Source organism: Arachis duranensis, chromosome 3 (genome assembly GCF_000817695.3).
Source record: "Arachis duranensis cultivar V14167 chromosome 3, aradu.V14167.gnm2.J7QH, whole genome shotgun sequence".
In the NCBI taxonomy this organism is placed as follows: domain Eukaryota; kingdom Viridiplantae; phylum Streptophyta; class Magnoliopsida; order Fabales; family Fabaceae; genus Arachis; species Arachis duranensis.
Genome location: NC_029774.3, coordinates 134,411,318 through 134,423,727, shown reverse-complemented (window position 1 = coordinate 134,423,727; position 12,410 = coordinate 134,411,318). Strand labels below are relative to the sequence as shown.

General features: G+C 34.9%; 3 protein-coding genes across 3 annotated transcripts; 1 reads left to right on the top strand and 2 right to left on the bottom strand.

Moving 5' to 3' along the window:
• Positions 1 to 380: 380 nt before the first annotated feature.
• Positions 381 to 5,118, bottom strand: LOC107482248 (probable CoA ligase CCL12). The gene is made up of 15 exons (XM_021139555.2): positions 4,973 to 5,118; positions 4,466 to 4,855; positions 4,255 to 4,384; positions 3,892 to 4,151; positions 3,603 to 3,804; positions 3,078 to 3,118; positions 2,755 to 2,883; positions 2,476 to 2,549; positions 2,168 to 2,388; positions 1,954 to 2,048; positions 1,653 to 1,869; positions 1,440 to 1,565; positions 1,094 to 1,192; positions 799 to 1,005; positions 381 to 689 (listed from the first exon to the last, which is right to left on the bottom strand). Exons 2-15 carry the CDS (start codon positions 4,732 to 4,734, stop codon positions 576 to 578), a joined length of 2,184 nt encoding a protein of 727 aa, XP_020995214.1. The 5' UTR covers positions 4,735 to 4,855; positions 4,973 to 5,118; the 3' UTR covers positions 381 to 575.
• LOC107482249 (pentatricopeptide repeat-containing protein At5g44230) lies at positions 4,891 to 7,484 on the top strand. The gene has a single exon (XM_016102679.3). It carries the CDS (start codon positions 4,982 to 4,984, stop codon positions 6,836 to 6,838), a length of 1,857 nt encoding a protein of 618 aa, XP_015958165.1. The 5' UTR covers positions 4,891 to 4,981; the 3' UTR covers positions 6,839 to 7,484.
• Positions 7,485 to 9,293: 1,809 nt separating this feature from the next.
• On the bottom strand, positions 9,294 to 10,647 carry LOC107482250 (bZIP transcription factor 11). Its single transcript, XM_016102680.3, has one exon. It carries the CDS (start codon positions 9,994 to 9,996, stop codon positions 9,514 to 9,516), a length of 483 nt encoding a protein of 160 aa, XP_015958166.1. The 5' UTR covers positions 9,997 to 10,647; the 3' UTR covers positions 9,294 to 9,513.
• Positions 10,648 to 12,410: the final 1,763 nt, after the last annotated feature.

Genomic DNA, 12,410 nt, shown 5'->3' with positions numbered 1-12,410 from the left:
GAAGCTATAATCTATATTTTTTAAAAGATTTTCTTTTATTTAAAAAAAATTAATATTATAAATAAATAAAAAATATTTTTATATTATTATACCTAAACATAATTATTAAATAAACAAAAAATTTTTACATGAAATATCTAAACATAAAATTATTTTTTTCTTTTTAAAAATATATTTTTAAAGAATTAATTAAAAGAAAGATCTTATCATAAAAACTCATCCAAACGGACCTTAGATAGTTTATTGGTAAATTAATTTCCGGCAAATTTTTACTTACCTTATTGGCTTATTCTATATTAAAAAAGAAATGAAATCAACTAAATTAAACTCCCGCTACTTCATGTAACCGGGACATGAAGATTGAAGAAGGCAAAAAGATGTCAACCCTTTGAATGTTGTGCCTGTGCCATTGACTTCAAATCATACATGATATATCAAATATCATTGCTTCAACATCACATTTGTACTTTTATGTTCCCATAACCTTTTGCAAAACATTTTTTATGGTATTACATTGTATTCCTTGAACATTATTATAGACATGCTCCTTCAACATTGTTTATTATGGTCTGTCGCTAAAGTCTGCTCTTAACTGATAACTCTTGCTTCATTTGATCTCTCAGAACTCTCCTCAGTATTTTGTTCGAAGCTGTTCTTGGAAACTCCCCCACAACTTTAACATGGCTTACCTGTAGTGTGATGCAATGAGAAAAGTTTTGGATGTTGAATCAATTTTGTGTCCCTTCACCAAATAATAAAGTGCTATTGGTATCAATCACAACTGTTTAATGATCATACCTTAAACAAAGGATTAAGGTTGCTTTGAATTGCTTTGGAAAATCTCAGCTTTAGAGTTTCTGCATTGGAAACATATCCTTTCTTTAAAACAACAAATATAGCCAGCTGATCTGGACCACCACTTGGAGGAGCAACACTGACTGCTGCCGTCTCCGAAATGCATTCGTCGGCCCTATCACAGACGCGCTCGATTTCTATAGAACTTGTCTGCAAATCAGAATTACAGAAACAGAAAAATCCTAAGCAACAATAATAGCCAATCTCATAATAGCAAAAGCAATGATAATACTAATACCTTTATTCCACCAAGATTCATGGTGTCATCTGCCCTTCCTTGTACAATAATATAGCCTCCAACAGTTCTCTTTATTATATCCCCATGTCTCCTAAGTACCTGTTAATACAGAAATAATAATTATGATTAAATATTTAATTATTATGCTCTAATTTATAAAGAAGGGCAATCAGAAAATGATTAATAGTACTTTGGCAGATTGATAGCTTATGAAGTTATTAACATTTGATAACCGATAATCTAACCATCCATATATGGTTTAGAATCAAAACAATCTCATCCCTCTAGCTGCATCTACATGCGAAAATCATTCGTTGGGACTAAATGCAGAAATTGAAGTAGATACCTGTCCTTTATAAGTTGGCATTCCCTTAAAGTAAACCATATCATGATCAGCATTAAGCAATCTATCAGAAGCACCCAGAGATAAAGGGAACAAGCCCACCTCACCAACACAGGGAACACCCTCTGGCTGTCATATAGTTCAAAGAGATCAAACACATTAGAAAACCTATTTTCAATGACAATGGAATATTTATAATCCAGAAAATGTACTTACATAAGCAACTCCATTTTCATCAAGAATGACAAAACCAGTTGTCATTGATGCTGTGCTAAAAGCACCAAAGGCTTGAGGCTGAAGTGGGCTACCCGCAATGTAACTAGAGGCAAGTTCTGTTCCTCCACACAATTCAACAATTGGACTGTAGTAAGCTTTTGAAGACAACCATAGATCATCATCAACATTTGAAGTTTCTCCACTGGAACAAAATGCCCTACATATATTTAACTACTTCAGTCTATTTTCCATTAGTGGTTTAGCTACTCACTTGATTATTTAAACTCGTGAGAGATGTTACTTTATCTTTGTCCAATCCAAACCCTCCATGCATTGTGTACTCTTCCAAGCTTTAACTAAGCTCGGCACAGTTCCCAGTATGGTTACACCTGCATCCTGAAAAATCATAGTTCTGTAAGTTCTTTGTATGCACTCCCAGCTTTTCAGGAGATCAAAATAATCATTACCATTGTACAATGATACGAGTAATGGAACAATTGATTTGGAGGAATCACCTGAACAAATTTTCCAAAATCGCTGCCTTGAGGCGATCCATGGTAGAGAGCAAGAGCTGCACCATTTAGAAAACAATGGTATAACACGGTTGGTCCGATCACCCATCCTAAATTTGTAGGCCAACAATAGACATCTCCAGGTTGAATATCAATTGCAGCCCATCCGTCGGCAGCACTTCTTATTGGTGCAAGTTGAGTCCAAGGAATAGCTTTTGGATCTCCTGATGGAATCAAAACATATGAGTATATAACAAGAAAAGCATTAGAATGATAGTCTCAACCTGACACAATTGAAGGATAATCTTTACCTGTGGTTCCTGATGAGAATAGTATGTTAGTGACAGAATCAACTGATTGATATATCGGAGAGTAGCCGCCTGATCTGCCAAGAGCCAAGAGCAAAGAGTTAGATAACTTGGATGATAAGTTACACAAAATACAAGAAAAGAATGATTATCAGTGATCATTAAGTTAGCAAACTTTACTCTACTTTTACTAGATTAAAATATGGTTTAACAACACAAAAGTTACCATTTATTAGATTAATATGTTCATATGTGGGGAAGAGACACAATGCCACACAGTACCTGCCGTTTTGACTGACAGTAGAAAGGAAAGCATTCCATGACATGTCTTGTTCTCTTAACTGTACACCTAGTTCTTCGCCAGTCACAGGGACCACGATAACTTTACATGAAGCCGCTTCAGTGACTCGACTGCAAGAAGTGATATGGAAAATGAGGTTTCCAGTGGTTTATGTGCTGAAACTCACCTATACAAATCACTCTAGAGAAGAAAAGGTTCGACTTAAGTAATTCGGATGGCTTTAATTACACTAACATGCCAATTATATCAAAACAGTGCCAAGGCAAAAAGTCAATTGTAAGTATAAAGTTAACAAAAGTTTTACCTGTACAAATGGAATTTCTTGCCACCTCTTAATATGAAATCCTGAAAATTAAAGCTGAGTGAAATACAATATTTGGGATATGAAATTGGCTATATTATGAAATGACTAAACATATGAATCTTCTACTATGTGTAAGTTGGGAGCCATCAAACTCTCTTGGTATTCAAATTCATAAGGAACTACTAAAATTTATTTTAAAACAACTAGATATCTCTCCCTCATTTCTTTTTCTAGTTTTAACCTCGCAAGGGAAACCTATCAAATAGATAGTAACACCATTAAAAATTCAAAAGTAGCTGTAACACTGATAAATTTGACTGCTGCTAGAGATGAGATTTCTGGAAACATTGAAACTATTTAAGTATTTAACTTGAGCATTGCTACACATATACTAATCAAGATTGTATATAGAAATTGGTAATGAAGAAAGAGCAAAGACGTATTTCCATATATTGAATAGGCTCACTTCAATCAACAGTTGTCATGCTACTAAAGTCATGCACAGCACCGGATTTAAACAGTTACCTGTGTGAAAATTCCCTTTGCTTTAGAAACACGCAACCGAGAAGAAATTTCTTTTGGTGCAAAGCTATCTGCTATAGATACCACAGCACATCCTGCTAGAACAATGGCCAAATATATAACAACGGCATTAACTGTCATTTGCATGTCAATTGCAATTGCATCTCCCTTTGAGAATGTGGCATCTATTGCACTTGCTACCAACCTTGAATTAATAAGGCAAAAAATGTGTTGAAAAGGAGATCACAGATTGAAAACTGCTTCAATTATAAAATCTAAAAGGAGAACATACATTACTTGCTGTCGGAGTTGTTTGAGTGTCATACGATTAACCATGGAATCATCACATTCTTCATCTCTCCAAACGATGGCTAAACTGTCATCCGATTTGTAGGGGCGTGCGCACGGCTGCAAGCAGCAATCAGCAATATTCAAGACAGAGCCGGGAAGCCAAGTTCCTCCATGTTTTGAGGGATCAGAAGTATCCAAAATGCACCTTGGAGCTTCAATGAATGAAACTGAGAGTTCCTTGAGAACAATAGACCAGTATTCCTACCCCCCACAACAATAACAATCCATGATTTCATTATGAGATGGAATAGGATAACTTCTAATCATAACAATAATACAAAAAACGAAGGGTGTTAATGCTTGCCTGAGGATTGTCGACAGAAAACTTGTGCATGAGAGGATAACTGGTAATTGGGTCTTTGTAGGAAGACCCAAAAAGCTTTGGACCATAGGTTTCCATGACATGCCCCAAGTTGGAAATTCTGGCCTGTTCCCTACAATCAAAATGTTGCAATGAACACTAAAACAAGATATAAGACAAAAGAGAAAGAGAAAGAGGAGTTAAGAGTACTTACAAAGAAGGGAACCAATATAGAGGAGGATCAGCATGATGAGAAGCATTGGAAGAAGATTGATAGAGAGAGTAATAAACAAGTTGGTGGAATGAATGAGGGTGAGATGGCTTCAGCACTCTCCGAGTCACGATTTGGCGCCAGATATCTGTAGATGAAACACAAAGGGACACAATTTCCCTCAAAACACCATCAAATTCAATGGCTTCTGCCACTGATAACCCTGCCTCCAAGAAGTCCTTCACTCCCAACTCCCTCAACCCCTTTCCCATTTCTCTCCTACTCTCTTCCAAGTTCCAACAAGCTATGGCCACCAAAAGTGGCCAATGGCAGGTCAACAAGATCAAGATTAGATTAAAGTCAACAACTTGAGCACGTGGTTCTGGACAATACCTAACAAAAATACGTGGCGCTTATTATATAATATCTATAGTAATAGTAATAATTAAGGTAGTGCAGATTTCAATAATCAAAATGTAGTAGAAAAATTTGAACTTTTTTTTTTCTCACCAGAAAAATATGGTACTTCATCGAAAGGCTTTGGAGTCGCAATTGGTATCTGTCCTTCAAGGCTGCACCAACCTCAAAAAAGCCAAAGAAGTCCACGCTCACATCTATCGCAACGACCTCCACCAATGTTCCTACGTCATTACCAAACTCATCCGCGTCCTCACGGTGCTCCACGTTCCAGTGGAATCTTACCCTCGCCTCGTCTTCTCACAGGTCCAAAACCCTATCAACCCCTTTCTATGGACGGCTCTTGTTCGTGGCTATGCCCTGAAGGGACCACTTTCCGAGGCATTTCGCCTTTACGCCTCCATGAGGACGGAAGGCATTGGTCCCGTGTCATTTATGTTCTCTGCTCTGTTCACGGCTTGTGGCGCCGCGCGTGACGCGACCTTGGGGGCGCAGGTTCATGCCCAGACGGTGTTAGTTGGTGGGTTTGAGTCTGATTTGTATGTAAACAATACAATGATCAATATGTATGTAAAATGCGGTTCTTTGCACTGTGCACGCAAGGTGTTTGATGAAATGTCAGAACGGGATGTGGTTTCTTGGACCGAGTTGATTGTTGCGTATGCGAAGAGTGGTGACATGGGATCGGCGCAGGAGCTGTTTGACGGATTGAATGTGAAGGATATGGTGGCTTGGACTGCAATGGTTACTGGTTATGCACAGAATGCAATGCCAAAGAAAGCCTTGGAGTTTTTCGAGCGGTTGCAAAACGAAGGTTTGGAGGCTGATGAGGTTACCTTGATTGGTGCCATATCCGCTTGTGCTCAATTGGGAGCATCCAAGTATGCTAATTGGATAAGGGACATTGCTGAGAATTCTAGGTTTGAACCAGCAAAGAGTGTTCTTGTGGGATCAGCATTGATAGACATGTATTCAAAGTGTGGTAATGTGGAAGAGGCACATAATGTGTTTTCAAGAATGAAGCAAAGGAATGTGTTTTCTTACAGCTCCATGATTGCAGGGTTTGCAATGCATGGCCGTGCTCATGCAGCTATTGAATTGTTTTATGAGATGTTGAAGACTGAGACTAAACCAAACCATGTTACTTTTTTAGGAGTTCTTACAGCTTGCACTCATGCAGGCATGGTAGAGCAAGGTCAGAGGGTCTTTGAAACCATGGAAAAATGTTATGGTGTTGCTCCAACTGCTGATCATTACGCTTGCATGGCGGATCTTCTTGGCCGTGCTGGACACCTGGAGAAAGCACTTCAGCTCGTTCAGACAATGCCTATGGAGCCCACTGGAGGTGTATGGGGAGCACTTCTTGGAGCATCACACATCCACAAGAACCCTGATGTTGCTGAAGTTGCTTCTAGCCATTTGTTTGAGCTTGAACCTGATAACATAGGGAACTATCTATTGCTTTCTAACACATATGCAGCTGCTGGAAGATGGGATGATGTGTCAAGGGTAAGAAAATTGATGAAAGAGAAGAATTTGAGGAAAAATCCAGGTTGTAGCTGGGTTGAAGCGAAGAATGGTATGGTTCACGAGTTCTTTGCTGGTGATGCGACACATCCTGAAATTGGTGAGATCAAGAAGGCTTTAGATGATCTTATGGAGCGATTGAAGGGAATTGGATATCAGCCAAACCTAAGTTCAGTGCCATATGATATTGGTGATGACGAAAAGAAGCGTTTACTTATGGCTCATAGTGAAAAACTAGCTTTGGCATATGGATTGCTAGTCACTGATCCAGGTTCCACTATAAAGATCATGAAGAACCTTAGGATATGTGAGGATTGTCACATTGTAATGTGTGGTGCATCGAAAATTACAGGAAGAAAAATTGTTGTGAGGGATAATATGAGATTCCATCACTTCCTCAATGGAACCTGCTCCTGTAGTAACTTTTGGTAATGGACACCAGGTCATTGTGCAGGCAAAAAACTGACATATTTTTACGGAACGAAAAGCTTTGAAGTGGGAATCACCATTTGTTATTTTCTGGATGCAGTATATGCTTAGAAACAATTGCTTTGTGGTTGCCCAGATATCAACTTTCAGAAAAGGAAACTTGAAATCTTAGATCAAATGCAGGGTTGCTCAATTTGTCACCGGGGAAAGTAATAGATGGATGGCAAGGCAAGGCAAGCGACTATGTTTTTATGGATATACATACATGCATGGTCAGAGTAATAGGGGATTGAGATAAATTGACCAACTTTGATTCTGTTGGAATCCTGAAACTTCATGACACTGACAAATAAAGCAGTGCTAGTAATAGAAAGAATGTGGAGCAGATACTGAAGAAACCAGCTAAAGGAAACCATTATACTTTTTGTTCTTCAATTTGATCCGGTCTATTAAGATCTATATCTCCATAATTATGGAACAGATATAGCAAGCTGCTAAAGAGTACCTTGCAAAGATGGTTCCTTTAATCATTACCTACTGTTATAGGAAGTTCTTATGAAAACAGACCTAATAGTCCAATATTTTGTGATTCCTAACTCAGTTATTATTCAAAATTTTAGACAGGAAAATGTGAATATCTATTATCCAATTATTGCAATGTATACTGAATTGATTCAGGTAGAGGATTCAATCTCAGATATGTTACTTGCAATTGATGAAAATTGTATCACAATCATAAAATGCTGTTCAAGAATGAACTCAAATTTCATATATCATATGCATGCACGTACCCCTTGTCTTCCCTCAAAAGAAAAGTAACACTTTCCCTCCCCCAAAAGAAAGGAGAACAATGACAATGGGCATAACAACTTGGGAGAGTATATTTAAGCAAACACAAAGCCAAACTGTGTTAATTGATTTGGAGTTTAGCTGTTCAAGCATAAAAATATATTAGTATGAGAAAGATTAATATCTGGTCGGTTAACATAAGGATTCGTTTTTAGTCCAAAAACCTAATTTCCCTTATCAAAGTCTTGCGTCATTGATAATTTTGTTCTGAAAAAGCTTACAGCATTGAAACTTGATTGCATGTGCAGTATGAGGTGGACGCATTATATAAAAATGGTTAGTGTACTTGAAGCATACTTTCTGATACTTTATAAGATCCCAAAACAAATTATGACTCAAAGTGATATTGTCTGTTTAATTTCTTTTCTTTTTGTAATATCAAATAGATCACAGTTAGTTAGGTCTAGTTATGATACCTAATATATTTTAGTTATTGGAATATAAGAATAAGAATATCATATATTTCAGTTTCACTTTATTGGGTAATGAATTGATTCTAAGTTATCAATATTATGTCCTTCACTTGTTCTGTCCAACCATGAAAATCCAATAAAACAATAATTCAAAACCAATAATGCAATTATTATAGTCTTATGCACGACACAAACTCTAATGTTTGTTCTTAATTAAGGAAATGAAACAAATTAATGGATTATGTCATATGCTAACATTTGTTGGTAATTGTCCTTTTCTAGAATGACCAAAGTATCCAACAAATTTTGTTCTTTTAATTAGCTTTCTTTATAATTACTCTAGTGGCTTTGCACATTAACTGGCTGTGATTGGCATGGAAATTTTGTTATAGTATGACAGATGTGATCCCTTTACTTGGCGGTGATATTATTAAATATTGATGTAACAACTATCATTTAGATTAGAGAAAGTCTAGGGAGCCAATAGTCTAAGCGTACAATGTGTACGATGGAGGTTTAGGAAGTATTAGAGATATGACCATTAGTGTTACATTGTTCTATCAGGTTACGCTTTTGGGATGAGTGGTTTCAGATATGGTATTAGTGTTCTGGATCCGAAAGGTCAAGAGTTCGATTCTTGGTGAACTCCAAAAATAGTTTAATTTTATTATCCTTGGTATCCGGATGGTTATTCTAGATAGTATGGTGATGTTCATTTTATTCATGGATCAAAGATTTAGTCCATTGTACACATTGTATATTTAGTCCATTGGCTCCCTAGCACTACTCTTTAGATTAATAAATTAAATTTCATTTGTAATTTTATATAACTAAAAGCCTGGGTGGTTGTATTTGTAAGACTTTCAGAGTTGTTGTTTAGGGGATCTTTTAACTTTATGAGACTATTATTAGCACTTAAAATCTTATATGGGAAGAACAACATAAATAATTACCAATCAAATAAAAATACACTACATTTCTAAATTATTCACTTAAATCTTAATATTAGAATAACCATCTACACACTTAGTAAAATAAACATCCGATACATTCATTATTCACATTGTTTAATATTTTCATTGTCTACCTATACTTTTCCATCTTATATTATTACAATAATCTATGTGCTAATACCTACTCAACACATCATATATAAACTCGCATTAAACGTGATTAATGAAAAAAAGAAAGAAAAATAGAAAGAGAAGAGAAGAAAACTCCCCTTCTCAAAATATACAAAGCCCTTAATCAATATTGTCTGATACAACAAATGAAATAACTGATACTAATGATTAACATTACAAGAAAAACAAGAAACAAATACTAGAAAGCATCACCTAAAGAAAAGGAAAAGAAAAGTAAAAAAACACACACATCTCTTAACAGATGATTCAATTTGAAGAATGAATGAGTCATTCAATACATGAGCATGTCCATGATTGGTTGATTAGCAGCCAGAGAGTTGAAAGGGTCCATGAAGCCACAATCATTGAAAAGAGTCTCCTGAGCCTCATGAGCATGAAGAAAGTGGTGGTTGCCGGTGGTGGTGCTAGACACAGAGTTGATGTAATTGATGATGTCATTGAGAGAATGCAACCTGTTGGAAAGTTCAGCCATCTGAGCCCTCAAGATTGCATTCTCAGATTCTATGTTGAGATAAAGCTCTGTGGTAATCCCTATGCTTGTGCTGATCTGGCTGTTCTCCTTCTTCAGCTCATCAGTCTGGGAAATCAGGCTATCAAGATGCTGCTGCTTCCTCATCCTCGATCTCCTCGCCGATTCCCGATTCGATTGCATTCTCTTCCTCTTCCTTTGATCCATTATATGCTGCTGTGGATCTCCCTCAGAGCCAGAGCCAGAGCCAGAGCCAGAATAGCCTCCGCTAATTGGAGAAGCCATAACTATATATCTATCTATCTATATATATATATATATTACTAACTATTTGATTTTGAATTTTGATGGTAAAATGGTTTGAAATGAAAAAGGAGAAAGCTGGGAATATTATGAATGATGAATGAAGGGCTAGTTCATGAGAAAACGTAGAACCAGTAAAGGAAAACAACTGAGAAAGATTGAACCAAATGACTGCGGCGCCTTAGAGTTGAGTTGATTGTGAAGCCAGAGAGGAGGATCTCACAGATTACTGGAGACATTCTTGGTGATATCTCTCTCAAGTTCAGACATACATAACTGCATGTATGTATATGAATATGATGATTATGATGAATAAGAATAGAACAAAGCTGAGGTTCTGTTAATCAATAATTAAGATGGTTGCTGATGATGGATTAGATGGTATGTATGTATCTATATAGAGAAAGAAGATTCTAGAGGATGGGAAAAGTGTTGTGTGTGTGTCAAAGACTATGGGCAAGGAGGGAAAATAAATAAAGGTGTAATAATCTTATAATCTAAAATCTGGAGGCGATGAAAGGAAAGATGATAAGGGAGAATATGCAAAGAAACATAATATGAGGATGGATATGAATTGACCAACTCTCTCTCTGCACAAGGATAAGATGACTATGGGAATGTAAGAGGTTTTCAAGGGACTTCACTTCTCCAATTTATACACAAATTCCCCTCTCTAATTACATATTAATAATTTAATTATATTCAGTTTAATTTTGATACACTGAGAGTGTAAAATATTTTATAAAGTCGTATAATTACATTCGTCTTTTTGAATGATTATTCATACCCTCAATAAAAATAATTATTTTTTATGAACGTAACAGGATGCACGTGTAAAGCTATTTTTATACTTACAGTATATCAAAATTAAATTCTATTTATAATATTTTAAATATAAAAAATAATTATTTTTATTAATATAATAATATGTAAATTAAAAACATATATAACATTTTAAATTAAATCCACATGATGAATTTTTTATATTTATGAATTACTACTAAAAATATTAATAATTTTAGGGCATTAGTAATTTTTTTTTAAAAAAATAGAGAGTAAGGAAAGGACTAGGAAAGGGGGTGACATATACAATATGTTACTGTGCATGTGCACGCGTATATTTATTTATTTGTAATTCCTATTGTTTAGTAATTTACATAATGGAAAACGCAATATGATGGTGACCTACATACAAACAAGCCACCCACCATTTGTAATAAAATTGTTTTTTTCGTTGAATGGTATGCAAATGGAGTCGTGGAATCTTAGGTAATGAATGGCTCTTGCAGTTAAATTATATAATTATTTAACTTTCTAATTCTACAGGTTAGTTTTCTTGTTGCTCCTTGCATGTGAATTTTTAGTCTTTGTTATTATCTACGGTCAGACATCAATCCTATTCTATTTCAAACATTAGTCTTTGTTTAAACTTTTAAACGTTTCAAGATTTTTTGCTTAATAATATTATTTGTCGTAATTTTGAAAAAGTTACTTTGACAAAGAATATGCTTTAACCGCAAAAAAGTAGCTTTTAAATATCGATCTTTTTCCACGGAGTAGTCTTTGGTATTTGTAATACGACTGCTACAGGATAATAAATTAAATTAATAATATAGATATATACGGAGGCCTAAAATCATTCTTTATCAATATGTAATAGTGGCATAGAATATTAAATTTTATTTACACCAATCAGAATTTTCCATTATCACAAGATTGACTACTGACTGGTTATTAATAGATGCCAAAGTTTTTCATCTAGATACAGCCGGCATTTGACCACTATATGATAAAGTTTCTTTATTTGGTGATCAATATTTATGGAGTATTATTATTTGAATAATATAAATATATAATCACAACCAATCAAAAATAATTTTTAAAATATAGTTTACTAGTAACTTATACCTCACTAAAATAGTATTTTATTGATAATAATAAACACAATATAATACATATGAGACTTTAGAAATACCTAAAGTTTTCTCCATTGCATGTGTATAAGCAGCATATATAGATTAATGTATGTTGTCTAATAAGCACATGGTTACAGTTGTGGGTTGTTGAAAAAGAAGCAAAAGTTATTAAATTACCCGACCAAAATCCAGTGGGGCGGCAATGCCAGCAACTATTTGCTACTCAATCTCTCTCTCTATACATATATATATATATATATTAGAAAATTTTATGATGTTATTAGTTTTGGTGGCTAAAAATGACTTAAATTTGATTTATAAATAAAATACTAACACATAATATGATAAATTTATGACCAAATTAATTATTTCTCTCTTATAATTTCTTATTATTACTTTTATATCAAAATAATTTTTTATATTATTTTTATAATTATAAAAAATAATTTTAAAATATAAAACCAAAATATTTTTTTATTA